Source organism: Monodon monoceros, unplaced genomic scaffold (genome assembly GCF_005190385.1).
Source record: "Monodon monoceros isolate NGI ecotype Baffin Bay Population unplaced genomic scaffold, NGI_Narwhal_1 Super_Scaffold_18, whole genome shotgun sequence".
In the NCBI taxonomy this organism is placed as follows: domain Eukaryota; kingdom Metazoa; phylum Chordata; class Mammalia; order Artiodactyla; family Monodontidae; genus Monodon; species Monodon monoceros.
In genome coordinates, this window is record NW_021703774.1 from 133,309,583 (window position 1) to 133,335,919 (window position 26,337).

The window sequence follows — 26,337 nt, forward strand, 5'->3', positions numbered from 1 at the left end:
AACACTAATAATAGTAATAACAACACGTATCCAGCACTTACCATGAGCCAGTACTGTTTCATTCATTTAAATCCCCAGCAACCCTAGGGGGTAGGTATGATGGAGTCTCTGTTTTACAGATGAGTAAATTGAGGCGGGGGGTGGGGTCAGGTAACGTTTGGAAGGTCCCACGGCTAGTACTGTTATAGGACCCACCGAACCCACCACCCCTCACCAGTGCCAAGCAGAGGGGTCCAGCCTTCCTTCCTGTCTGGCCACTCGACCCCTGCCTAGCGGATCTGCCCTCAAGTACTTTCAGAAATATAACACTGGCTTCTTTGGGGGAATAAACTGTGGATTCCATTACCCACCCACCCCGATACATGAGGACTAATGCAAACAGAGCATTAAAGGCGCAGCAAAGTGTCCGGCCCACAGTGGGTCTCAAACCATGTGAGTCCCCCCACCCCATCTTACTGGCCTCGGACTGTGGGTAACCCCCTTTCTCCATTCCAGGGAGGTGTGTAAACCGCAGACTTCTTTGTAACGGGGACAACGACTGTGGAGACCAGTCAGATGAGGGGAACTGTAGAAGGGTTTATAAAAAATGTCAGCAGGAAATGGACCAATACTGGGCCATTGGCAGCCTGGCCAGTGGGTAAGTTACCGCCTTCTGTTGTAGAGCTGGAAGGGCACACAGTTAAATGTGATTCTGGAGAAGAGCCAGGGATGGACCTGTAAACAGAGTGGCTCCTTTTTCCTTTCTGAAAAAGGCAGGGGTGTACGTGGATGCTTGCGGCTGCTCCCTGAGGACAGACCCAGGGCCTCTGGGGGCACATCCCACGGAGAGATGGACCTACGCGGCTGCAGGGAGGGAGCGTTGAGGGCAGAGCTGTGTGTTGGGGCCGCGGAGGCTCCACGCAAGGGCTGGGGGAAGGGTTATTTGACACCTGCTCTGTGACTGTGTTAGGTACTTTCTAAGAATTACCCTTTTTTTTTTTTTTTTTTTACATCTTTATTGGAGTATAATTGCTTTACAATGGTGTGTTAGTTTCTGCTTTATAACAAAGTAGAGGTAAGACAGGAATAAAGACACAGACCTACTAGAGAATGGACTTGAGGATATGGGGAGTGGGAAGGGTAAGCTGTGACAAAGCGAGAGAGTGGCATGGACATATATACACTACCAAACGTAAAATAGATAGCTAGTGGGAAGCATTACCTTTGAATCCCCTTGACAGCTGCGAGGGAGGTTTATCTGTTTCCCTATCGGGCTGGCCCAGAGGAGAAGGTGCTAAGTAATTAGCGAGTGAAAGAGTGCATTTCCAGCATGGCTCTGCAGCCACTCTGTGTGCAGCCGATCTGGGGGCCTCTGAGTTGGTTAAATCCTCTGGGGAGGTGAGGGGTCAGAAGGGACCAGACTGCCCTGGTGCCCACCCTCCTTTCCTGCTGTGATCTGCAGCCTCTCAGCCTCCAGGGGAAGAGGAGGGCCTCCCTTCAGACGCCTCACAAATCAGCATGTGTGACGCAGTGTGGGGAGCAGAGTGGCCCTGGATGGGGTTCTCCCTCTTCCTAAATGAATGTCAGACCTCCATCCTGAAAGGTTGTCATTAGAGATACAGATGCCTCAGGTGGGGAAAACCTCCTCTCAGGACCACCTTAGAAACTAGTGATTATAAGTCCCATCTCCTCGATAAGGAAACTGAGGCCTGGAAAGTTAAGAGAGTTCTCAGAAGTCACATGGCAAAGAGGGTGACAGAGTGGACATTCAGAGCCAGTAGCAGAGGCTGACTGGACCCTGCAGGAGGGGCAGAAATATGGCCCACAGGCCACAGGACCCTGGCTGAGGCACTTGTCTGTGCGGTGCCTTAGTTTTGTCATTTGTAGACGGAAGTTAGTAATACCCTTCTTTCCAATCTGTGAGGGATGCGTAAGCTAACGCCATGGTAATAAACTAATACACAAGAGGCAGCAGGTACGGGTGTGGTGGGAAGAAAGCAGACTCTGCTCTTGACTTAAGACACTCAGACTTTGAGTCCTGGCCCTGCCAGCTGCTGGGCAGTTCAGTTGCCCTCTCTGTGCCTCACTTTCCTCATCTGTTAAATGGGTATAATAATAATACCCATGGATTCAGTGAGCCAATATGTGTAATTGATTATTACAGTATTAAAAAAAATAAATGGGGCTTCTCTGGTGGCGCGGTGGTTGGGAGTCCGCCTGCCGATGCAGGGGGCGTGGGTTCATGCCCCGGTCCGGGAGGATCCCACATGCCGCGGATCAGCTGGGCCCGTGAGCCATGGCCGCTGAGCCTGCGCGTCCAGAGCCTGTGCTCTGCAACGGGAGAGGCCACAACAGTGAGAGGCCCGCGTACCACACACACACACACACAAATATATATATATATATACATCATTATGCTACATGAAACTCTGTCACAGGAGAGAGAGCCTAAGACAATTCTGGTAGAGCAGAACAGGCCAACAGGCAGAAGCTAAAAGGAGACAGAGCTCCTTTGAACAAAAAAATGGCTGTCGGTAGTAGTCAAAGCAGACTTCCAAGAATGGTCTAGCATGGTCGGCAAGAACAAGCCTCCAGGAATGGAGGCTTCTTAGGAGGCGGTGAGAAAGAATGTCAAATTAGAGACAGTATTTTCATTCTTTCTAAATGGACATAATGGCATCCAGGGCTTCAGGGACATTGAGTAAGGTGATGCCCTGAGCCATCTGTGACTGTGTCTGTTTCCAGTTAGACCCTCAGTAAATGGGAATTAATTTAGTGTCTTGTGATGGGGGTCATACGGAAATTAAGAAGAAAACCACCATCCCCAGGGAGCACAGAATCTAGGGGAGACAACAGACACGTAAATAATAACAAGCCTTTATCACAGACCAAGTAATGTTCTAAGCACTTAACAAATATGGACACGTGTAATCCTCACAACCACTCCAAGAGAGAAGATTTTCTCTGTTCCCATTTTACGAATGAGGAGACTGAGGTACAGAGAGGTTAACTGGTGTACCCACGGTTACAGAACTCGTAAATGGCAGAGCAGGAATTTGACCCCAGGCATCTGGCTGCAGAGTCCATGTTCTTGCCTCCCATGCTAAACCATTCTTAGGCAACTGCAGTAGGTGCAGAACAATAAATACATGAATGGGGCAAGCACGGAGTCTAATGAGGACCTCTAATGCACGCAGCTTGGTACAAGTGTCAGTGAAGGCTGCCCACGACAGACAACGACGGAACCCATTCTTGAGAGATAAGTGAGAGATAAGTGAGAGATAAAACAGTGAATGGCTGGAAGGGCATATAGGCATAGAGAACAACCCTTACACAGAAGGGGAGCAAAGCAGACTGGAGGAAGAACACCCCCAAGTAGTAAGGGACTGGCTTTGTGACTGTAGCTGGGAGTGTCCAGAGATGAAGCTGGAAAGCTGGTTTCATCCAGATATTGAGGGCCTTGAGTGCCGTACCAAGGAATTTGGCTGTCCTTTAGTAGGTCTACCAGTTGGGATTACACCCTCACCTCTTACCCTTCTTCACCCCTTCCCTGCAGGATAAATTTGTTCACAAACAACTTGGAGGGCCCAGTTCTCGATCACAGGTATTACGCCGGTGCATGCTCCCCCCATTACATACTCAACACGAGGTTTCGGAAGCCATACAATGTGGAAAACTTCATCCCACAGGTATGTGCCAGCCAGGAAGCCACCACAGGGCCATGGCAGGGACACTGGCAGAGCAGCCAGTAGCATGGATCCAGACCCGGCCTACAGCCTGCCTGCTGGGCGAGCGCCGATGCATCGCTTTTTCTCTCTGAGCTTCAATTCTTCATACGTAAAATGGGTGGTCCCTTTCTCTGGACACAGTGGTGAGGCTGACATGCCATGTACAGAGATGTAGTAGCCGTAATCATACTAACAGTAATAACAAAAGCTCCCGTGAAGAGACAGGCATAGCTTAGGACTTGGAGTCTCACAGATGCCTTTGCAACTTACCATCTGTATCATCGTAAAGGCTCTGCGCCTCCGTTTTCCTGTCTTTAAAATGGGAGTTATAAAGGTTCTACCCGCGCGCAGAGGACTAGTGAGCGTAAATGCTTAGCACACACAATACCTGGTTTAATTGGTGAGTCTCAGGAAGTGCTAACTCTTCTCTTTTTGGGGGGATGATAAAAAGGCTATTTTTGTTTTTTATTTATAGCCATAGATAGAGAAAACTGGTAGCTTCAGTTTCATATTTGTACCAAAAGCAAATACAGACACTGTAAGGTCCATACTTTATTTTGCCTTTGGAAAATTTCACAGACTTTCATATATAAACGTTGGTGTGACAGCTGGGACACCCTACCTAGACTTCCAGAGTTTATATAGACATTACAGACAAAGAATTATATCAGTGATGGAAGAGCAAACGGTCAGTGGGGTAGGAAGTGACACAAGCGACTTAACCTTGTGACTGGAATCATGGGTCAGTGGTTTGAATAAATGTAGTCAATTGAGTGGCAAAGAGATAGATGTTTCAGATGCCAGGTGATACTAGAATCATCATGACAGACATGCAAGAATCCTAGCATCCAGAGACAGCCAGATGACAGGAAGTGTTAACTCTTATTATCAAGTCCTTGCCTATTAGAACCAGGCTTTGTTCTAAGCATTTTTTTAAGTTATAAGATGCTCTACCAAGATAAGCCTGTGTTATTAACAAGCAGACTTAAAAGCAATCTCACGGAGGTGGGGTTTAGAATAGACTGTGTTAACAGTGTGACACACACACCTGAGACTGAGGGAGAGACTTGGGTGCCAGGTCTGGCTCTGTCACAGGTCCCAGTTGTTCTTTAGGCTAAGTTCCTGCTCTTCTCTGTGCCTCAGTTTCCTCATCTGTGAAAGGAGGGGCTGGACTGGATGACGTGGATGGTAGTTTTCACGTCTAAAATTGTGCAGTCCTGAGGTGAGACTGCTACCCCTCCTCCCTCTCCTTTCCTGTTCCCCTCCCCACACATAGTTATTGGCTGAAAAAGACAAAATGAGCCTTGGGACAAACACACCCTCCCCCATGGTGTCCAGCTCCGTCCCTGTGGCCTCCGCTTTCAAGGGAGGATCTCAGAGTAGCCATTTATCCTCCTGGTAAAGACAGCTCCTGGCCCAGGCAGGACATAGAGCTTCCTCTCTCCATAGCTGTGTTTGGAGCCCTGTGCCAGGCGCTGTACAATGTTTCACCCACATAAACTCAACCCTCAGAACAAGCCCAATGAAGGACCTGTTATCATATCCATTTTACACATGAAGAAACCGGGACACAGGGAGGTTAAGGCCAATGTCCAGGGTTACCCAGCGAGAAAATGGTGCCTCCCACCTTGGGTGCCTTACTCCCCGCCACGCTCGGAATCACACCTGCTTTTCTTCCTCGGAAGCTGAGGTGTTATGGGGACTGCAAGTATCCAGAAGCCGGTGGGGTGTGGGCGGAGACGATTTGGGGCTGGTCACTCGGAGGCCACCGAGGCAGCGCCCTTGGCAGTTCCTCAGCACCACGAGCACTGATTTTCGAGCAAACAGCTCCTCTTAAGTTCTCAAAGGCGCTTGGCTGCCCTGTCCCTGCATCGCCCCTGCACTGCCTTTCACCAGCCCCTCATCAGCCATCACTGAGCTCCTCTTACGGCCTCCGCATTGGCTTGTCTCTCTGACCCCAAATTCATCCCTTCCAACCCAACCGCTCTTCCATCCCGTCACGAACTTCCTGAGGCTCAGCTGCTTCCTCGGTTGGCTCATTCTTGGATTAAGCTCACATTTTGACAGGTCATTCAGAGCCTCAGCATCTGGATGCCAGCACACCCTCTCATAGCACCTTTGTCTTCCCCTCACTCTTGTATCTTCTGATACAACTGCACTAGCATCCCTACAGTTTCTGGACCACACCCTGCCCTTGCCCACCTCCACGTCTCTGCCTACAGCCCAGAAGGTTCTCCTGCGTTTCTGTCAGTTGACGTCCAAATCAAGCGCCCACCTCCGAGTATCAGCTTGGACACATCTGTTTCTCCTGCTGGATCAAGAGCCCTCGGGGTGGAAATGTGGGCGCCTCTGAGTATTTTGTGTCCAGAGCAATTAGTCTAGTACCTGGAACATAGTAAGGGTACAGTGGGTATCTGTTGACTTGAATTGAACTGATGTAAGTCAAATGACATAAGGAACATTTTCTTTTTTCTTCCTTCAGACCCAAGGCAAATATGAATTTGCACTGACAGAATATGAATCATACTCAGATTTCGAACATAATGTCACAAGGAAAACAATTAGCAAGTCTAGTTTCAGCTTTGGTTTTAAAGTACCTGGGATATTTGAACTTGGCATTAGCAGTGCAAGTGGTAACGGCAAACATTTTATTAGCAGGACCAAACGATTCTCTCATACGGTAAGTACCCTTCGGGTGCTCTTCCATTTCTATGTATTCATTTGAATTTTCATGCCCACAGATGTGTCTGTATTCTGTATTGCTACTAGTAATGGCAGCCAATTATATTTGCTATCTTGAAAAGCTTTTCACAAAAAGTACCTTGGCCTTACGTTAACTTACTTTTCAGAAAGGCCAGACAGGGGTGGCCTTCTATAATTATTTACTTTCATTTTTTTTTTTTTTTTTTTTAGTATGGCATTGTTTTTGTTTTTGTCTTTTTTTACTATTTTAATTTTATTGGAGTATAGTTGATTTACAATGTTATTTTCTCAGTTTTAATTTTTTTATTGAAGTATAATTGATTCACAGTGTGTTCATTTCTGCTGTACAGCAAAGTGATTCATGTATACATATAAAGATATTCTTTTTTTAATATTCTTTTCCATTATGGTTTATCGTAGGTTATTGAATATAGTTCTCTGTGTACTCTCATTTTCTAATGAGCTTTTCCCTTGGTTTTCATTAAGCTGAAGAACATAGCTTTGCAAGACTAAATCATCTCTGGAGACTTTTCGACTCCCAGCAATTTGACTTCTGTTCCAAATATTCAGATGAAATTCCTCTCCAGATTGTCACCCAAGACCTCTTCTGGGGTCACCTCCAACTTCTTGGGGGTGTTGTTGTGGTCACATGCCTGTTTCTCCTGCTTGCTTTCTGGTCCGTATCAGTTACTTTCCTTCCTGGGTTCTAATAGCCCCACCTGTTCTCTATTTTCATTTGTGGCCCTCTTCCCTTCTTACTCTACAGCTGCCGCAGGTGACTCTTCTGTTCACCCCCCTCCTCTCCCAGGGCAAGCATGAGCCTTCATCACCTCTTCTCCCCTTTCTGTGAAGCTCAGACCTGCACTGCCCACTCCTCTGGTTATCACTACTTAGATGCCTTATGGACACTCCAAAGCAAGTGCTTCCTGCCAAGCTGTCTGTGTTAAGTAGCATTCTTTTCCTTCTGCCTTTCCAGGCTAGGAATGTCAGAATCATATTTGGCTCTCTTTTCTCTTCATTCCCACATTTGTTGGCCACCAAATCCTTTAGGTTCACTCTCCAGTATTTCTTCGTTTTTTTTTAAATTGAAGTATAGTTGATTTACAATGTTGCGTTAACTTCTGCTCTACAGAAAAGTGGTTCAGGTATACATAAATATATACATTCCTTTTTGTGTTATTTTCCATTGTGAATATAGTTCCCTATGCTGTACGGTAGGACCTTGTTGGTTATCCATTCTATGCATAATAGTTTGCATCTGCTAACCCCAAACTCCCACTCCATCCCTCCCCCTGTCCTGGCCTTGGCACCCACAAGTCTGTTCTCTATGTCTGTGAGTCTGCTTCTGTTTCACAGATAAGTTCATTTGTGTCATATTTTAAATTCCACATATAAGTGATGTCATATGGTATTTGTCTTTCTCTGTCTGACTGACTTCACTTAGTATGGTAATCTCTAGTTGCCTCTGTGTTGCTGCAAATGGCGTTATTTCATTCTTTTCATGGCTGAGTAATATTCCATCATATATATATACCACATCTTCTCTATCCATTCGTCTGTCGATGGACATTTAGGTTGTTTCCATGTCTTGGCCATCCAGTATTTCTTAATCAAACTCTGATTACATCTTCACTAGCCCAGGCCCTTTCATCTCTGGCTTCAGCCCTCCTAATGGGTCTCCTGTCTTCCAACTTGCCCCTTCAAATTTATGTGCCTCCAGAAAAATGTTTTTATGATACTAATCTAATTGTATCAGCTGCTCCCTGTTGCCCATAAGGTGAAGATCAAAGCCCATGACTTAGTGGAAGAGGAGCAACTGGAGTGTGAAGTAAGGTGACAGGCGGGTGGACTTGAAGAATCTTGGATTCCAGAGTGAACGAGGTTCATTTATTCTCTGGTCGCTGAGAGTTTGCAACATGAGCATGATGTGGTAGCAAACTAACCTGAGAGGAGCGTGGAGGAAATTAAAAGTCTACAGCGATTTATGTGAGAAAAAGGGGGTGGTGAGGGGCTCAGAAAGTTCTCTGCTGCCAAAATATTAACCAGCAGAAAATGAGTCGTAAACGTGAACTAGACCGTAACTGTCTCTGCTTATTTTCCTTCATCTTCTCGGCTGTGAACAACTTGGGGACAGAGGCTGTTTCTTTCATCTTTAGATCCAGGGTGGCACTCGGTAGGTGCTCAAGACTAAAATATAGTGATGAAGGACAGGATGATTAAAAGGACCTTGCCTTGTTAGGAGAGAAAGAGAGGGGTACCATCCTTTGCTCCTTCTCTCTCTCCCTCCCACCTCCCACCTCCCTGATTCAAACAGCCAGTTATAGAATGGTTACATCGTGCTAGGCACTAAACTAGACACTTGGGACCTAGAGACAAACATAACACGATTCTTGCCTTCAAGCTCACAGTCTAGTAGGAGAGGTAAACACGTTTGCAGATAACCTAGTCCTGATTTTGCTATCAGTTGTAATATAGCATGGTCTATACTACAAAGGAAATAGGAGCAACACGCAGTGCAATCCTGGGAGATGGAGTGTGTGTCAGGGAAATTCAGGGATGGCATCACATAGGTAGCAACAGGTAAGCAGGGATTTAAAATATAAGTCGGTGTGTGTCAGGCAGAAAAGGGAGGGAAGAGCATTTCTGGCAGAAGGAACAACATGTGCAAAATTATGAAAGAGATGTGGGGAAGAGTGAAACGTTAGATGGATGCTGAGGTACGGTGTGGGCAGTGGAGAATAGTAAGGTATGCGGGGTAGGGTGGGGAAAACTTCAGGGTTGTAGAAGATGAAGCCAGGAGGCTACTGGGGGACAGATTGTGAAGTTCTTACATTCAGAGTAAGGGAGTTGCTTTTATTCTGCAGGCAGTAGAGAGCCAATGCAGGGTTTTGTTTTAAGCCCAGAAGAGCATTGTAATAACAGTTTTAGGACGTCAACTCTGACTGGAGCATTGAGGGCAGCCAGAGGGAGAAAGGAAATCAGTGGGGAAGCTTTTATCATAACCCAGGCAGAGGAAGAAGGCTAAAATATTTCGAAAAGTCATGAACAGAGCACCTAGTGACTGCTTAGGTTGGAAGGATGGGAAGAAGGAAGTCATGAGTCACTGGGGCAGGACTAGGGTGGGGGAGAGCAGGGCAGGGAGCAGAGGTGGCATGGCTTATAGAGCTGACGGGTCAAGCTGGCTGAGAGTTTTAAGATGAGGGGAGAACGTGTACTTCCCACGCAGTCACCTTTTCCTCAGCCTTCACGGCAATGTAGGAACCTCTCGCTTTGGGTTACAGTAACATTTCTGGATGCTTGACCTTCATCTAGCATTACCATGTTTCAGTCTTTCCCACACACCAGGGGTCACCAAACTTTTTCTGTAAAGGGCCAGAGAGTAAATATTTCAGGCTGTGCGAGGCCATAGGGTCTCTGTGGAAACTGCTGAGCTCTGCCATCATAGGGTGACAGCAGTGATAGACAATGCATAAACAAGTAGGCATGGCTGCACTGCAAAAAACTGAATTTACAAAACCAAGCACCGGATCCTGAGTGCAGGCTGAGGTTTGCTGACCGTTGCCATGTGCTACGGTGTCCAGCCTTCCTAAAGCACCACTTTTACTCTTTCTTGAGTGCCTTTTCTTCAGAGTTTAAAAAGCATCAACTGGCCTCTCTCGCCTTCCAAGATGGCCCACACTCTGGCTGTGGAGTGTGTATCTCCCTGAATAAACCTTCTTTCTCTTTAAAAAAAAAAAGCGTCAACCAAGAAGTTGCCTTTGCAGGTCCGCAAACCCCGTCTCCCCTCAGTGGTCCACGGGCACCTGCTGCTCCCTGCCTTGTCTGCTTCTGCTTCCCTTTCTCCTTGGTCCTTACTTGCTACTGTAAGGAAGTGAGCGAAGAACAAGCTCTTCCAAGCTGAAAAGTACATCAGAATATTTCTGAGAAATGAAGGCTTGTCAAAGAGGCCATCTTCCCTCAAGTCTCCTAAAGGAATCATGAGTGATGACTCCTGGCCAAGAACATGGGATGGTATTTGGAAAGTTCATCTTCTTGTTCCAGATTCCTGACTTTAAAGGTCTGCTTTTCCCTTGTTGGTCTTTCATTTAGAAAAGTAAATTTCTGCATGCTCGCTCTGACCTTGAAGTAGCGCGTTACAAGCTGAAACCCAGAAACCTCATGCTGCATTACGAATTCCTTCAGAGGGTCAAGCGGCTGCCCCTGGAGTACAGCTATGGGGAGTACAGAGATCTCTTTCGTGATTTCGGGACCCACTACATCACAGAGGCCGTGCTCGGGGGCATTTATGAATACACACTCATCATGAACAAAGAGGCCATGGAGAGAGCAGGTACGCTGCCCAAGGACCATGGCTTTACTGATGGGGCACATGGAAGTGTGAGTTAACAGGGAGAGGCTTCTGTTCCTTGTTGGGGGAGGGGTTATGAATTATGCTCTGAGTTTTCCTCATCCCCCCCTGGCTGTACTTTCACAGTTTCATTTACAGATTCCTCGTCGTTTTACTTTTTTATTTTTTGCAGTACGTGGGCCTCTCACTGCTGTGGCCTCTCCTGCTGCGGAGCACGGGCTCCGGATGCGCAGGCTCAGTGGCCATGGCTCACGGGCCCAGCCGCTCCGCGGCATGTGGGATCTTCCCGGACCGGGGCACGAACCCGTGTCCCCTGCATCGGCAGGCGGACTCTCACCCACTGCGCCACCAGGGAAGCCCCCCTCGTCGTTTTTTGAATTGGTTGATGTTGGTCCTCCTTTGCCAGCCCTCTCTCTGGGCAGTCCTCTTTTCTACATAACTCCCTCTAGACAATAGCGTCCAATCTCCTGGCTTTAAATGCCTTGAACATGCAGATTATTCCCAATGCATATGTCTATCCTGAATCTCTCCTGTGCACCCAAGAGCTCATGTGGAAATGCCTCTGAGATATCTTCATTTGAATGTCTAATGACCATCAGAAACTTAACATGCCCCCAAAGAGAACTTTTGCATATGTTTCTTTGCAGTCATCCGCATCTCAGAATGGTTCCACCATTCAGTCAGTGGCTCAAGGCAAAAACCTAGGCGTCAACCTTGATTATTTTTCTTTCTTCCCAATCTATTAGTAAGTCCCACCAGCTCTACCCCCCAAATTATCTTCTCTTTCTATCTTGACTGTTACCACCTTATGCTCACGCCAAGACCAGTGTTTCTCAAAATTTAATATGAATGTGAATTATCTGTAAATCTTGTAGGAGGTAGATTCTCATTCAGTAAGTTTGAGTTGAGACCCAAGATTCTGCATTTCTAACCAGCTTTGAGGTGATATCAGTGCTGTTGGTCCCTAGACCACGCTTTGAGCAGCAACATTCCAGATTATTATCAGAGCCTCCAAACTAATACTCAACTCCCATTCCCTTTCTACAATCCATTCTCCGTGTAGATATTATAGGTCTTCCCACTTGCAATCAACTTCAAGTCCAAGGTATGACTTCTTCCTCCCAATCCAGTATTCTTTCCTCCAGCATGGCATTTGTCAGGTTAAGTGACCTGCCCTAGGTCATGCAGTTTACAGTGGCAGCGCCAGGGCCTGGTTACAGGTCCAGTGTACTTGCAAGAGGACACATGGTGTACAAGGTAAATCTAGATCAGTGTGGCCTCAGTCTTGCCAAGATCAAGGGTACTGTCCTCCATACCAGAGGTTTCAAAAGCACTTTTCATAGTTCCTCAGATTGCTTCCTACAGAAAGGTTCTATGATCAACTTGGATAAACATATAATAGATCCCACTTTTAGAGTTTCACAGGTGTGCTGAAATCAAGTGACCACTCCACCTCTTTTGATACAACATTTGTCACACTGGCTTGACTGCAAAAGCCCGGTTTTTTGTCATTCTTACTGTTACAAGAATTATAAGAGATATCATCATGGAATTCATGTTTCAAGGAACATGCTTTGGGGAAAACTGATCTACACCAACATTCCTAGACAATCCCAGGTACCAAAGCTGTTCTCCTCTCCTTTCCCTGACCTCACAGTGCTACAGAAAGGTGTTCACAAGTCATACCGAAGACTTCAGCAAGCCCAGGATAGGAAGATGCCTTGGGGAGAATTAGAAAGGAACAGATGGGCAATGGTCCAAAAATGGAGAAGAAATAAGGGAAATCAGCTCCTTTTCTTTGCCAGGCACTATACCCGACACTTCGTAAGCATTAACTCAACTAATCAATTAACAAATTCTTTCTACTATATCAAAGAGTAGAGTGGGAAGGGTCAGGGGAAGGGGGACAGCATGCAGCAGCCTCTACTCACTGGATTAATCCCTAGAGATTTGATAAGGAGCCACATTTTTAGAAAGTGACTCTGAGCATGTCCTGTCTCTGGAGAGCAGCAAAAACCCTCAGAGTCTTTGAAGAGGCTGAAAGGGGAAGTCGATGCTGATCTCTAATGAGGTCTCTACCCTGGTGCTAGGAGCTGCCTGCATTTCTTATCATCAGGCTGGCCACCCAATAATTTACACCTGACTCCCTGTGGGCCTCCAGGAAGGGTTAGGCCTCTGGAATCACTCACAGGAAAAGGCACAGGACAAATTACCTTCTAGGTCATGAGCCTCTTTTCTTGCTTCCTTCAGATTATTCTCTTAAGGATGTCCAGGCCTGTGCCAAAAATGATTTTAAAATTGGCGCTGCCATAAAAGAGGTCAACATCAAGCTGGGTGTGTTGGTGGACAAGTGCAAAGGCATTCTCAATGAGATAAAAGGTGAGTAGCAAGGGCATGTGACTTCTCTGCTTATCATCCTTCCCTCTCTAGAACCCCAGAGCCAGTCGCTCTTTAAGCTAAAGACTGGGAGTTCCAAGGCATTTCAATTAAAATAATAATTCATTCAATAAAAATCTACCTAGCGCCTACTATGTGTTGGGTGTACAGAAATGAATGAGATGGTCTTCCTATCCTCATGGTACTCACATGAACTAGGCAAACAAAGAAGCAAGGACAAGGCAGTGATAAGCACCAAACCCGGTCTGGAGCATCAGGACAGGCTTCCTAGGGCAGGGATCATTTGAATTGCAACTTGAGGTTGTTTTCAGGCAAGAAAAAAATCTAACAATGAAAATTTTCTCTGGGGGCCAGGAGTTGGCCTGGCTAGAGAAAGGATGCTCTAGGCTGGAGGGGTAGGAGCCAGGTGGAGGCAGTGGGGGAGACAGGTGAGGCAGCTACTCCTTACCTGAAACAATGGGGGAGATGGAAACTAGAAGGACAGGCTAAGCCACAAATCATGGAGCAGAGTCCACATGGTGGGTTAGACCAGGAGGTGAGTGCTGAAGCCAGTGGGTAGAACCAGGTGTCTGGGAGCAGAGAATTTGGAGGCTACACAAGGGAGTTGGGAATCGACACAGCGAGTGGAGTAGGAAAGAGAGGCTGATCAGAGAGCTCCAATCCTGACCCCTTCTGCACCCCGAGCAGCTCTCCTTCACCTGCTGTACTTACTAAGCTTATCCCTGTATATGTGATCATATGTGAAGAAAGAGTTCCACAGCCAAGGCAAAACACAATGAAACAACAACGAAATGACCTGCAGGTCTAGAACAGTTTCTTGTGACTGATACATGGTGGATACTGTTGTTTATTTTGGTGGGGCTGGGTTGGAGCACACATCTTACATAGGGAGGCACGCAGAAAACATAGGTGCTTTTTAAAGAAAACTACGTAAAGTAACCACCCCCATCCAAGTTACTAGATAGAGCACTGCCCAGCACCCCAAGACCCTTGGCAATTACAACTCCTCCCTCCCTTTGGAGATAACACCGTCCTGACTTCCACGTTAAACACCTCCTTCCTTTCATGATAATTTTACCACTTACATATATTGCTAACCGATATGGCTTAGAGCTGCTTGTTTTTGAACTTTATGTGAATGAAATGTAATCTTTTCAGTTCTTTTTTTTCATTCAACGCCATGTGTTTATATATAACTATAGTTCATTTCCACCGCCGCATAGTATTTTATTGTATGAATATAACACTTTGTTCATCCTGTTGTTAAATTGGGGTTATTTCCTGTGCCAAGCAATTATAATCAGTGCTGCTGTGAACATTCTCACACAGTCATCTGGTGCACATGTGCTAGGGATTCTCCAGGGAACATACCCAGGAGTGAAATTGTTCGGTTGTAGAGTATGTACTTCTTCTAGACTAGGTAATGCCGAGTTCTTCTGAAATGGTTATATCAATTTACAATCTGACCAGTAGTATACAAGACCCCCTTTTTATGATGCTCAGGTGTTGCAAGCTCAGAGTGGGATGGAATAGTCACTTTCCACCAGTTCCTTTGGCATTGGACACATGGAAAAATTAGAATAGGAATGACTCACTGATAGGATTGGGGGCTTTCTGGCAAACTCCATGAGAAGTCAAAATAATAATGGTAGACACTGTTTAGTGAGTATCTATTACAGCCCATGCTCACCCTTTACAAATTTTCCCACCTTTGTCATCTGAGACAAAGAAATGATTTCACTTAGAGCTTGCACAGGGTTATGTGGGTAAATTCCTTCACCCTAGTGCCTAAGATTTCTTATCTGCAAAGTAAGGATTATATAGTTCCTATTTCATAGTGAAGATTAGTTGAGTTAATACATGTACAACGTTAGATTAGTGAATGACATGTAAATGATTAAAAATCTATCTCTCTACCTACCAATCTATTTACCTATGATCTGTTAATCTACCCCTATGTATGTATGTATGTATGTATGTATGTATCTATCAGCTATCTGTCTTCCATAGACTCATTTAGCAACTGGCCCTTACAGATGCTAAAAATAAATGTCCCTTTCTTGTCCTGTCCCCAGCTTGTGTCATATATGATTGAACTGCCCTTTTGCCCCTTGCACTGTGACTCCCTTGCTGGCAGGGATTCATACTGTCCACCTACATCTCCTAGGCAAGCTCCATAAATATTATGGTAACCAGGTTGTCAGTTAGGTTGCGGTAAATTCCAAGGTGTGAAAATGGATCCCCTGACATGCCAGGTCTCCATGTCCATTCCAGACAGAAACAAGAGAAACACCATGGTGGATGACTTGGTTGTCCTTGTGCGAGGAGGGGCAAGTGAGTACATCACTGCCCTGGCATACAGTGAGCTGCCGACAGCAGAACTGATGCAGGAATGGGGAGAGGCGGTGCAGTACAACCCGGACATCGTCAAAATTAAGGTACATGCAACTGCCCTACCCATCCTTCTCTCTGTTCAGAAAACAGCTTCTGAAGGATTGCTCTGAGCCAGGGTATGGAATACAGAGCTCAATAAGACCCAAGCCCTAAACTTGAGGCACATACATTATACTGGAAAATATATCTGGAGTGAACCAGTTGTAATACAATGCTCAACACCAGCTAGAAAACGCTGACTCCCTCTCACTTGGGCCCCCAAGTTGCTAAAGGAAATTAACCATCAGTTTCTAATTCCAGCATTCTTAAATCAGGATTGTTTCCATTTCATCTGGGAATCACTCATTCAGTTATTTGTTCATTTAAACATTCATTCATGCAACCAACAGATTGTAGCTAAGTTCCTGTGATGTGATAGGAACTAAGGCACTGGAGGAAAACAGAGGAGGTGCAAGGATGAAAAACACAGTCTGTGCTGAACAGTAAGATGCTTGCATGCATTGTTATCTTACGGGACAGCATAATACATCATGGTAATCACTAACATGTTTTGGGCACCTACTATGTCCATGATACTCTGCCAAGGACTTCAGGAATGTTATTTCATCTAACTCTCATGGGTCTGCAAATTAAGTATGCTTAATTTCGTGGCTGATAAAAATCAAGGTCACAGAGGTTGCATCCATCTGTGACTGCTCAAGAGTCTCTATTAGGTCCAGACCTGAGAATTTTACCTCTTCCCTTCCCTCCTGTGGGTTTGGCAAATAGAAGATAATGATCCCAGCCACCTGTCACCCAAACAACAGCAGTTTTGCAGCCTTAAACTAAAAAGATGTTTGCTAGAACAAGACTGTCATACAAATCAGCAGTGGTAGGTCCTTGCCTGTGGGGACTTCAGCATGGTGTCCATGTCACATCTTACACTGTCCTCTTCTTGCCATTGTCTGTACAGTCATTGATGGTCCAACATCCACCCTCCCAGAGATTTACTCTTGCAGCCAAGGAGAGGAGTTAAGAGGCTGGAGCTCTGATGAGGGGCTCTGCAGTTACCAACCCTGGCAGTTTTCCAGTGTCTTTATTTATATGTCAAATGCACAGCTTCTGCAGAACAAGAAGGCTGCCATTCATTCCTTTCCTCTGCCACTTATTCAGTAGTGACACTTAGGGTACAGTTGCTGGCAAGCATCAGGAAGGATAAAGTCAGCCATAGCTTGCAGGCAGCTCCAGAGAAATCTGGGATTGGCTGGTGGCACGGTGACACTGGTTGGTATCACAGACGGGCGTGGGAGGGAACAGAGTTCATGAGAAAATGGGAGAGAACAGAGTTCATGAGAAAATAGATCCCTGGTCTTTGCTTATTGCTTATATCTTACCTGAATCTTTTTGTAAACTTACAGTTAATGGATTGCGCTGGTTACCTATCTAAATAGGTTGGAAGTGCCAGCCTGGGCAGTGGGAATGTCGAGTGTCCAGCAGCATGTGCTATGGTATGGGATGTGTGTTTTGTGTGTACGTGTGTGTATGTGTGTGTGTGAGAGAGAGAGAGAAGGAGGGAGGGAGGGAGGGAGGGAGAGGGACAGAGAGAGATCACACACGTGTTAGCGTGCTAAGCATCTCAAACAGACCTGCCACCATTCTCAGAGATACAGCACTTTACTGAAGGCACAGAGAGGCTTCCCAGCATGTATGTGATGCCCTGCAAAGTATCACATCCACTATCAGTGTAGTGTTGTGAAGGGCTGTGGAGGCTGAAAGGGGAAAGAGATTAGAGAATGAGAGATGTTTCCAGCGGTGGAGGAGGTGAATTTGCTGAAGGTTTTATGCACTTCGTCTGTACGTCACTAACCTGAGTTGGAAACATCTATTGTGGGCATGGACCCTTTCTGGCAAGAGAAACCTGAATATGACTTCACATTATCTCAAAATAATTCTCGGCAGAGTGAGCTTACCAGGTAGTTGGAGCAGCAGTTGCCTTCCAGGTGGGCAGAGACGACTCGATAAGGAATTCCTAGACACAGGGTGTTGGCCAAGGCTTGTGTACGTAAACGAGTCTTGAAGATCAAGATCTGAAAACACAGTTCCTATAGGAGCTGGGTAGGCAGAAAGGGAGACCACAGAAGAGCCCATTCACAGTGTTTAGTGGTGAACTTTGGTTACAGAGAGACGGCTCTTTGTTCAATGAAGAGGTAGAGAAAGCAATGGACATATATAAAGAGAACTTTGAACGCAAAAGATTGAAATTACATTCAAGATAAAGAAGACGAGGGACTTCCCTGGTGGCGCAGTGGTTAAGAATCCGCCTACCAATGCAGGGGACGTGGGTTCGATCGGTCCGGGAAGATCCCACATGCTGCGGAACAACTAAGCCCGTGCACACAACTACTGAGCCTGCGCTCTAGAGCCTGTGAGCCACAACTACTGAGCCCGTGTGCCACAACTACTGAAGCCCGTGTGTCTAAAGCCCGTGCTCCACCACAAGAGAAACCACCACAGTGAGAAGCCCACGCACCGCAACAAAGAGTAGCCCCTGCTCAACGCAACTAGAGAAAGCCTGCACGCAGCAATGAAGACCCAACACAACCAAAAATAAATAAATAGAATAAAAACTTTTTCTTAATTTTAAAAAGGTAAAGACAAGCATACATCTAAAAACAGAAGTAAATTTTAGAATATATTTGTTCTGTGGTTATAATACAATTAAGGAAAATAAGGAACTTATGAAATAAAAAATAGAAGCTGAGATGTGTAGACTCTAATCAGATGAAAGGGGAAATGGCTGAATGTAGGAAGCCAGAAGCACAGTAGTAGAATCAGAAACTACATTGGAAACTTATTAAAGAACAGAATTGACGCTGCCGGAAATTGAGTCAGTGATGTAGAAGGTGCCATAAAAATGTTTCTGTAATGCAGAAGCAAAAGACAAAGAGATTAAAACAATGATATAAAAGAAATATGATGGACAGAGAGTACAGAAGTGGAAATCTAAAAACCAAAGACTTCCTCCTGAGAAAGATCCAGGATTACATGTGAAGATGAATTAATCAAACACATAGTAAGGGAAACTTCCCTGAGCTGATAATGTAAAATGAACAGCTCATTGAAAAGGAGGTAAAAGTACTGAAGATAAAACAATACTGAGACACATGGTGGTGAAATTTTTGACTTGGAGGAACAAATAGATCCTACAAAAATAAAGGTCGCACTGGGCTTAGAATTCTTTGCAGTGCTAAATGCCTAAAGATTATGGAGTGACAACCACAAGATCTTGAAGGAAAAAACTTGTGGCCCAGTGAAATGGTCATTAAGGGATGAAAAAGTCCCCAAGACATTCTGAGATATTAAAGGAGTCACATAGAGGATTGCCAGATTTAGAACTCGAAAATGCAGGATGTCCAGTTAATTCTGAACTTCAGACAGATAAGGAATTTTTTTTTTAGGATAAGCATCTTTCAGATATTTCATGGGATATATACTAAAAAATTATTTGCTGTTTATCTGAAATTCCATTTTAACTGGGCGTTCTGTATTTGACTGGCAACCCTAGTCACAAAGCCTACCATCCATGTACATTTCTATAGTGGTCGAGGTGCTGGGTTGTGGTCTGGGATTCAGGCTGATGGAGAAGCCATGGTAAGGAGCTTGGCATGGTTAAGCATAGGAGGGAAAATAGAGTAGTGAGTGATTCATCTAGAGGTCGGGAGAGCCTAGGTTATGCAGCAGTGAAACACCCCCAAATCTCAATGACTTAGTTCAACAAAAGTTTATTGCTCAATCACACATCATGTCCAAAGTGTATTGGTGAGGGACCTTTTCTGAATATCTCTCAGGGATCCAGGTGATGGAGGCTTTATCTTGTTCTGTGCTCCCAAGAACGCCAGAGCAGTGGTGAGGGAATGGGAAAAGTCACCACTCTCTGCTCCCAAAGCTTCAACCTGGAAGGGGCGTTCCCTCTGTTCACCTTTCACTGCTCAGAAAAAGTCGCATTGCAAACCTGCCCTTAAGGATGGCTCAGGGAAAAACAGCCCTGCCGAGTGCCCAGAAGGAAAAGAAGCTGGTATATTTGGTAAACAGTGATAATGACCATCACACCTTACTAAAGCAACTTATTTAAAGATTCCCTAAAAGCAAATTACTCTGATTGAGAGAAGGTTTTGTGTTTTTCTTTAACTTTTTATTTTATATTGGAGTATAGTGGATTAACAATGTTGTATTAGCTTCAGGTGTACAGCAGAGTGATTCAGTTATAATGCTTTGGTAGCATGACCTGGTAAGATAATGTCAGACTTAGACTGCCAGATCTCACTGGAAAAAATAAATTCTGAATTCGAAATAAGGAAACCCATAAGTGTAATTAAATGGAAATAACACAACAACAAAATAATTTTGCCACACATGAAATCTTTCATGTGTAAGGAATGACACAATTTATAAGAAACATATCTTAAAGGAAATAGACAACTCTCAGAAGAGCTCAGATGATAAATATGCAAAATTTTAACTTCTCTAGGAAAAGGAAAATTAAAGTAAAAATACAGTATTCTTTTTTTTTAATTTTTTAAAAATTTATTTATTTATTTGGCTGGGTTTGGGTCTTCGTTGCTGCACGCGGGCTTTCTCTAGTTGTGGCGAGCAGGGGCTACTCTTGGTTGCAGTGCGTGGGCTTCTCATTGTGGTGGCTTCTCTTGTTGTGGAGCACGGGCTCTAGGCACACGGGCTTCAGTAATTATGGTACACGGGCTCAGTACTTGTGGCTCGTGGGCTCTAGAGCACAGGCTCAATAGTTGTGGTGCACAGGCTTAGCTGCTCTGCAGCACATGGGATCTTCCTGGACCAGGGCTCAAACCCGTGTCCCCTGCATTGGCAGGCGGATTCTTTTTTTTTTTTTAACATCTTTATTGGGGTATAATTGCTTTACAATGGTGTGTTAGTTTCTGCTTTATAATAAAGTGAATCAGCTATACATATACATATATCCCCATATCCCCTCCCTCTTGCGTCTCCCTCCCACCCTCCCTATCCCACCCCTCTAGGTGGTCACAAAGCACCAAGCTGATCTCCCTGTGCTATACAGCTGCTTCCCACTAGCTATCTATTTTACATTTGGTAGTGTATATATGTCCATGCCACTCTCCACTCTTGGCAGGCGGATTCTTAACCACTGTGCCACCAGGGAAGTCCCCAGTATTCTTTTTTAGCTGTCAAATTAATGATGATTAAAATCTGTAATACTCAGTGTCCTTGGGAGCGATAAGATGGGAACTTTTATATGGTGAAACGGGAATATAAATCGGTACGACCCTTTAGGAAAAGCATTTAACTGTATATATCCAACACATTAAAAATGTTTATAGCTTTTGATCCAATATCCCTAAGTGGAAGAATCGACTCAAGAAATCATTTAAAAAGTTGGTAAAGATGTATCTATAAAGAAATGCCTCATTTTATGTTACTGTAACCCTTATCCGAAGTTTCAGTTACTCATGGTCAACTGCGGTCTGAAAATATTAAATGGAAACCACCAGAAAGAAACAACTTACGTTTTTAATTGCATGCTATTCTGAGTGGCGTGATGAAATCTCACACTGTCCTGCCCCATCCCCACCTGGGGTCCCCAGCCGTCAACGTCATCTGCTCCTGACATCCAACCATTGCCATGGCCGTGGCTCAGCGATCTAGCACCACCCAAAGCAGGTGACCCTTTTGGTGACACATCGACAGTAGCCTAACACTATGTCACAAATGCTGCATCATTCAGCTCACTTCATCTCATCACCTAAGCACTTTATGCTCGCACGTCATCACAAGTAGAAGGCTAAGTATAGTACAGTCAGATATTTTGAGAGAGAGAGAGAAACAGAGAGACAGAGACAGAGAGGGAGCACATTCACATAACTTTTATTACACTGTATTGTTATAATTGTTCTATTTTATTTTTACTTATCATTGTTAATCTCTTACTATGCCTAATTTATAAATTAAACTTTTATCATAGTATATGTGTATGGGGAAAAAACATAGTATATGTTGAGTTTGGTGCTGTTCATGGTTTTGGGCATTCACTGGGGGTTTTGGAAAGTATCCCAGCTGATAAAGGAGGACAACCATATTTGTCGTAGCAAAAGGAAAAAGGAAAATGGAAACAACCTAAAGATTCAATAACAGGGGTAGAGTTGAATACCCTGTAGTTCACCAATACGACAGGATATACTCAGTAGCCATACAAAATCATTTTATGAAGGATTATTGAATGGCATGGGAAAATGCCATTCAATAATATATGATGTTAAGTGGAAAAAGTGGAATGTAAAACTTCACTTTTCTTATGCCACCAATTTGGTGTAAATATCTATCCCTCTACCTATCCAAAAATATATACTGAAAGGATACAAACCACGACGGTAACAAGTCAGATCTTCCGCCTCCGCTTACTCACTGTGACTCTGGCCAATCTCATTAACTCTTCTGTGCCTCAGCTTCGCCATCTGTAAAGTGGGGATACAGAAGTCTACCTGACTCATAAGATTGTTGTGAAGATTAAGTGAGATAACATACGTATTCGGTTCAGCACCTAATAAATGGTAGCTATGGCAATAATTATTTGCTATCGTTAAGAACAGCAGTCACCAGGGTCCACTATAGAGAACTGCATGGAGTTTCATAGACAGCACCCACCATCTCTGTGCAGCAATATGATCAATAAAATTTCCACAAGGTCAGGTGTGCTAAGGACCCAATGATCAATGTGAGTAGTTGGGATTTTGTGTTTTGGGGAAAGATGGGGAAGGAAGGAGGAGGAAGGAAAGGAGGGGGAGGGGGAGGGAAGAAGAAGAGGACAAAGGAGAGAAAAACAGGAAAAAAAGAACCAGCAAACCAAAAAAAGGACAAATGAGCCATATTAAGTTAAAAATGGAGCTGTGGAGGGAACCCTGCGGAATTGCTGCCAAGTTCCAAGGCAAGCCATCGTAGAGAACCCTGGGAGAGAGGTTGGAAATGGGAATAATCGCCATTTCTATCACCAGTCATCATGTGATGAAAAAAACACAGATTTGGGTTAGTTAGGAAAAAATCTACAGATTTGGGGTTAGAATCCTGGCAATGTGCTTTTTTGAGTTCCTTGACTTTGTTCAAGTTACTTAACGCTCACCTGAGATGGGCCTAGTAATTGCTCCTGTGTGAGGATGAAGTGGGATCATATGTGTAAGTCACCAGCACAGCTCCCGGCACACAGTATACGTGGACGGTTTATTCCGGTTCTGCCACTGACCTACTCTGTTTCCTGGAGCAGATCTCGGTACTGGTAGAAAAATGCTTGGGGGGTTAAAGGCAGGTTAAAGGCAGACTTTCAAGGTGCTCTGGCAGGGAGAGCAGGCTGTTGGAAGGAGCTCATCGTGGGTGTACAACAATCCCCCATGTAGCCCCGCCCTCCCATGTGTGGCCGGCAGGCTGGGCCATTCTGCAGACAGCCTCTGGATCAATTCAGTGACCACAAGACGGTCAGACAGTGGGGCCACCAAGGGGCCTTTATTTGCCCTCTGGAGTGAAGGTCAGCATCGGATGCATTAAGAAATGGAAGCATTTTTCTTCCCACTGGAGGCTTCTATTAGGCATGATTGCTTGCATTTAGACAGACCCTAAACGCTCCAGGGCCAGATTAGGGCAGGATCACAAACAAAATCTGGAGAGGAACATGGCCCTGGAGCTGAAACTCAAGCCAAGAGGCTCTGAACATGTTTAACTACCTCTTTGGACTTTGCCTCTGTTTTTCCAAGGCCACGAACACTACCGCATCTCTCTGTGGCTTCCAGCTCTCAAACACTGCTGTGCTCACTGAGAGCATCACTCACCCTGCTCGCCACACCCTCGCCTCCATGCCAGCTGCTATTGCCCTAATGAGGCCTCCCATCCCCGTTTCATTCTTCCACCCACCTCTTTTTTTTTTTTTTTTTTCCGGTACGCTAGGCCTCTCACTGCTGTGGCCTCTCCCGTGGCGGAGCACAGGTTCCGGGCACGCAGGCTCAGCGGCCATGGCTCACGGGCCCAGCCGCTCCGCGGCATAGTGGGATCTTCCCGGACCGGGGCACGAACCCGTGTCCCCTGCATCGGCAGGCGGACTCTCAACCACTGCGCCACCAGGGAAGCCCCTTACACCCACTTCTATTAGCGGCTCTCACTAAGCTTTGGGCGGGACCCCGGAGACACAGCTGAGTAGTATACAGGTCTGATCTCCAGGAGCTTACAATCTAATTAGAGAAGAAGGAAAAAGGACTTCAACCCGAGACGCTGACCACAAAGGAGCGAAGAGGTAGAATTTGCATCAGATGAGGTAGTATAGACAGTATTCTGAGCGTTTCGTGGTGGGAAGGTGTTCTTTGGAGCTCGGGAATGGCTCCCTAATGGTGGCTCTTGCATGCCACGAAGGATTTTCACAGGTTTGGTTGGGGGTGGGGTTGGAGAGTGACGTTGGAACAATGCTCCCATGATACTTTCAAAGAGTAGCTTGCAAACCACCACCCCTCCCCAACCAAAAACAGGTTAACTAGCCGCTCCTGTCTACCCGTTACAAGTTACCACTGTTACCTGTAACCACTGTGTATCTGCTAGTACTTTTGTCTCTGTCTCTAGATTCTGAGTTTCTTGGGAGTGGGGATTTTATCTTACTCATTACTTATGCTTCATGCCTGACACTTAGAAGGCATTCAGCCAGTGTTTGTTGACCTGAACTCGAATGAGCTTATTTGTGGATATTGGGTGGGGTGGGAATGAGAAAGGGAAGGGCCTCCATCCAGTTGCCTGTGAATCCACTGTGGTCTGCATGCAGCAAACCTGCGCATTCCCGTAGAGCCTTGCTTCATGTTTCTATGTGATGAATGTTTTCTGTTGAAATAAGCGCCTTTGCTCCCTTCCCAGGCAGAGCCTCTGTATGAACTGGTGACAGCCACGGACTTCTCCTATTCCAGCACAGTGAGGCAGAACATGAAGCGGGCCCTGGAGGAGTTTCAGAAGGAAGTCAGCTCCTGCCAGTGTGCTCCCTGCCAGGGGAACGGGGTCCCTGTCCTGAAAGGTACCATTTCCAGTGTCGCTCGTGGCAGACGTCATCTGGAGGGGCTGGCTCTGGGGCCGGAACACGTGCTCAAAGCCACACACCCTCCAGAGGCGTGTTTCTAGGTCGGGGTTTCATGTGTATATCCAGGGGAATTCCAGGTCATTCCCCAGTCCTCTGCCTCAGGCCCCAGGGAATGTCATAAAGCTCCCTTCTTTTTCTCAGAGGAAAAAATGTGAGCGCCCCCCCCCCCCCGCCCCGGCCATTTGGAGCCTCTTAAAGATGAGCTTCTCCACCTTGACTGGGCATTAGAACCGCTGGAGATCTTTAGGACTACTGATGCTTAGCCCCCAGATGTAATCATTACGTGAGACTCTCTAGAGAAGAGACCTTCATCAGGATGGCTAAACCCTCTTCTGTCCGGGTAGTTCTAATCTGTGACTGGGCTGTGACTCACCATGGAGCACCACCTCCCTGGAGCACAATGAAGTAGGGTTGGACCAGGGAGATGGCTGCACTCAGGTACCACCTATGGCAAGGCGCCTGATGTCCTCTCAGGCTGCACCTGAGAATCACCCAGGGAGCTTTGCACAAACACGAAGCCCTGGGCCTCAAGATAGTTAAAGCGAATCACTGGGATTGGCCTCTGAAAAAAAAAAAAGCCTAGCAGATAATTCGTTGTCGAGTGAGGGCTGGGAAGCTGTTCTACAGCTGAATTCACAGACAGACAGGATCCATGATTTTGCCCAGCTTTTAGACTAGCAGGAGAGCTAGCCTTGACCCGAGGGTTGCACTGAGATGCACCAGTGTTAGAACCAGTGTTAGTCTGACTGTCTTCCAGGAAGTCAGAATGTAGGCATCTAGAACAGGCTGCTCTGGCTGTCGGGATACCTAGGTTCTAGCCACAAGGGACCCATGGGTGACAGCAGCATTAAACTGAAGGTAGGAGCAGGCTGAGACTGTGCGGTCTGTAACAAGGAGTGGGGATGGACTCTGGGACTCTGTCCTGGTCAAAGAAGAGGCCCTCCCTGGGCTGAGCAGGGGAGACACCTTGTGCATATCCTGACCAATACATGGTGAGACGATTGGGGGATGGGGGGTGGTGGCATGGATGGCCCACTGGAACTTGACTGCTAACTTGAGGGTCACATCCGGGGTCACTGCATGGGGCAGGGCAAACGTGAGAGAGGCTGGGGCCTGGGATCTTCTGTTCCTGTTGTGATGGGCTAAGAAAGAGTCCGGTCCAGCATGATGCCAAAACAGGGCATCAAGAGCAGCTGGGTAGCGTAGATCCCAGCCCAGGGAGCCAGCAGGACTCGAGGCAGAACTCACATGGTTGGAGCAAACTCAACAGAGGGGACACGACAGAAGATCTGTTCTCAGGAAGAAAGATTCCACCTGCCCAGCTGAGATGGAGGGATGTGTGTCTAGCTTCTCAGTTGGGATGGAAATGAGCAAAGCAGATGTAAGTGACAACCTAAAAATGGGAAATTCTGCCTGAGGACCAGGACCTGTAAGTGAGGGTCAGTTCAGCAAGAAGTGGATCCATTCACCGACACCAGGTTTTGATCTAGGGGTGCTGAAATCCCCCTTGCCTTGTGTGTAACTTGGACCTAGAGACTGGGACCCACTGGAGGCTTTACTTTGGAGGTGATGGAGAAAAGGAAGCCAGAGGCTGGAATGCCGACAGGGCCCAGGCTATAAAGGACAGTCCTGTAAAGAGAGTTTGTGTGATTCAGGTGAGAGAA

The 26,337-nt window shown here is 45.9% G+C and overlaps 1 protein-coding gene across 1 annotated transcript in view; it reads left to right on the plus strand.

Annotated features, from left to right (window-relative positions):
- The window catches only part of C8B (complement C8 beta chain), a 40,970-nt gene that overhangs the window by 11,410 nt on the left and 3,223 nt on the right, over window positions 1-26,337 (plus strand). The window contains exons 4-10 of the mRNA XM_029229313.1: window positions 496-637; window positions 3,536-3,668; window positions 6,190-6,387; window positions 10,500-10,740; window positions 13,009-13,137; window positions 15,430-15,593; window positions 24,457-24,610. Of these exons, the coding sequence (XP_029085146.1) occupies window positions 496-637; window positions 3,536-3,668; window positions 6,190-6,387; window positions 10,500-10,740; window positions 13,009-13,137; window positions 15,430-15,593; window positions 24,457-24,610 (1,161 nt within the window). The remainder of the gene's footprint in view (window positions 1-495; window positions 638-3,535; window positions 3,669-6,189; window positions 6,388-10,499; window positions 10,741-13,008; window positions 13,138-15,429; window positions 15,594-24,456; window positions 24,611-26,337) is intronic.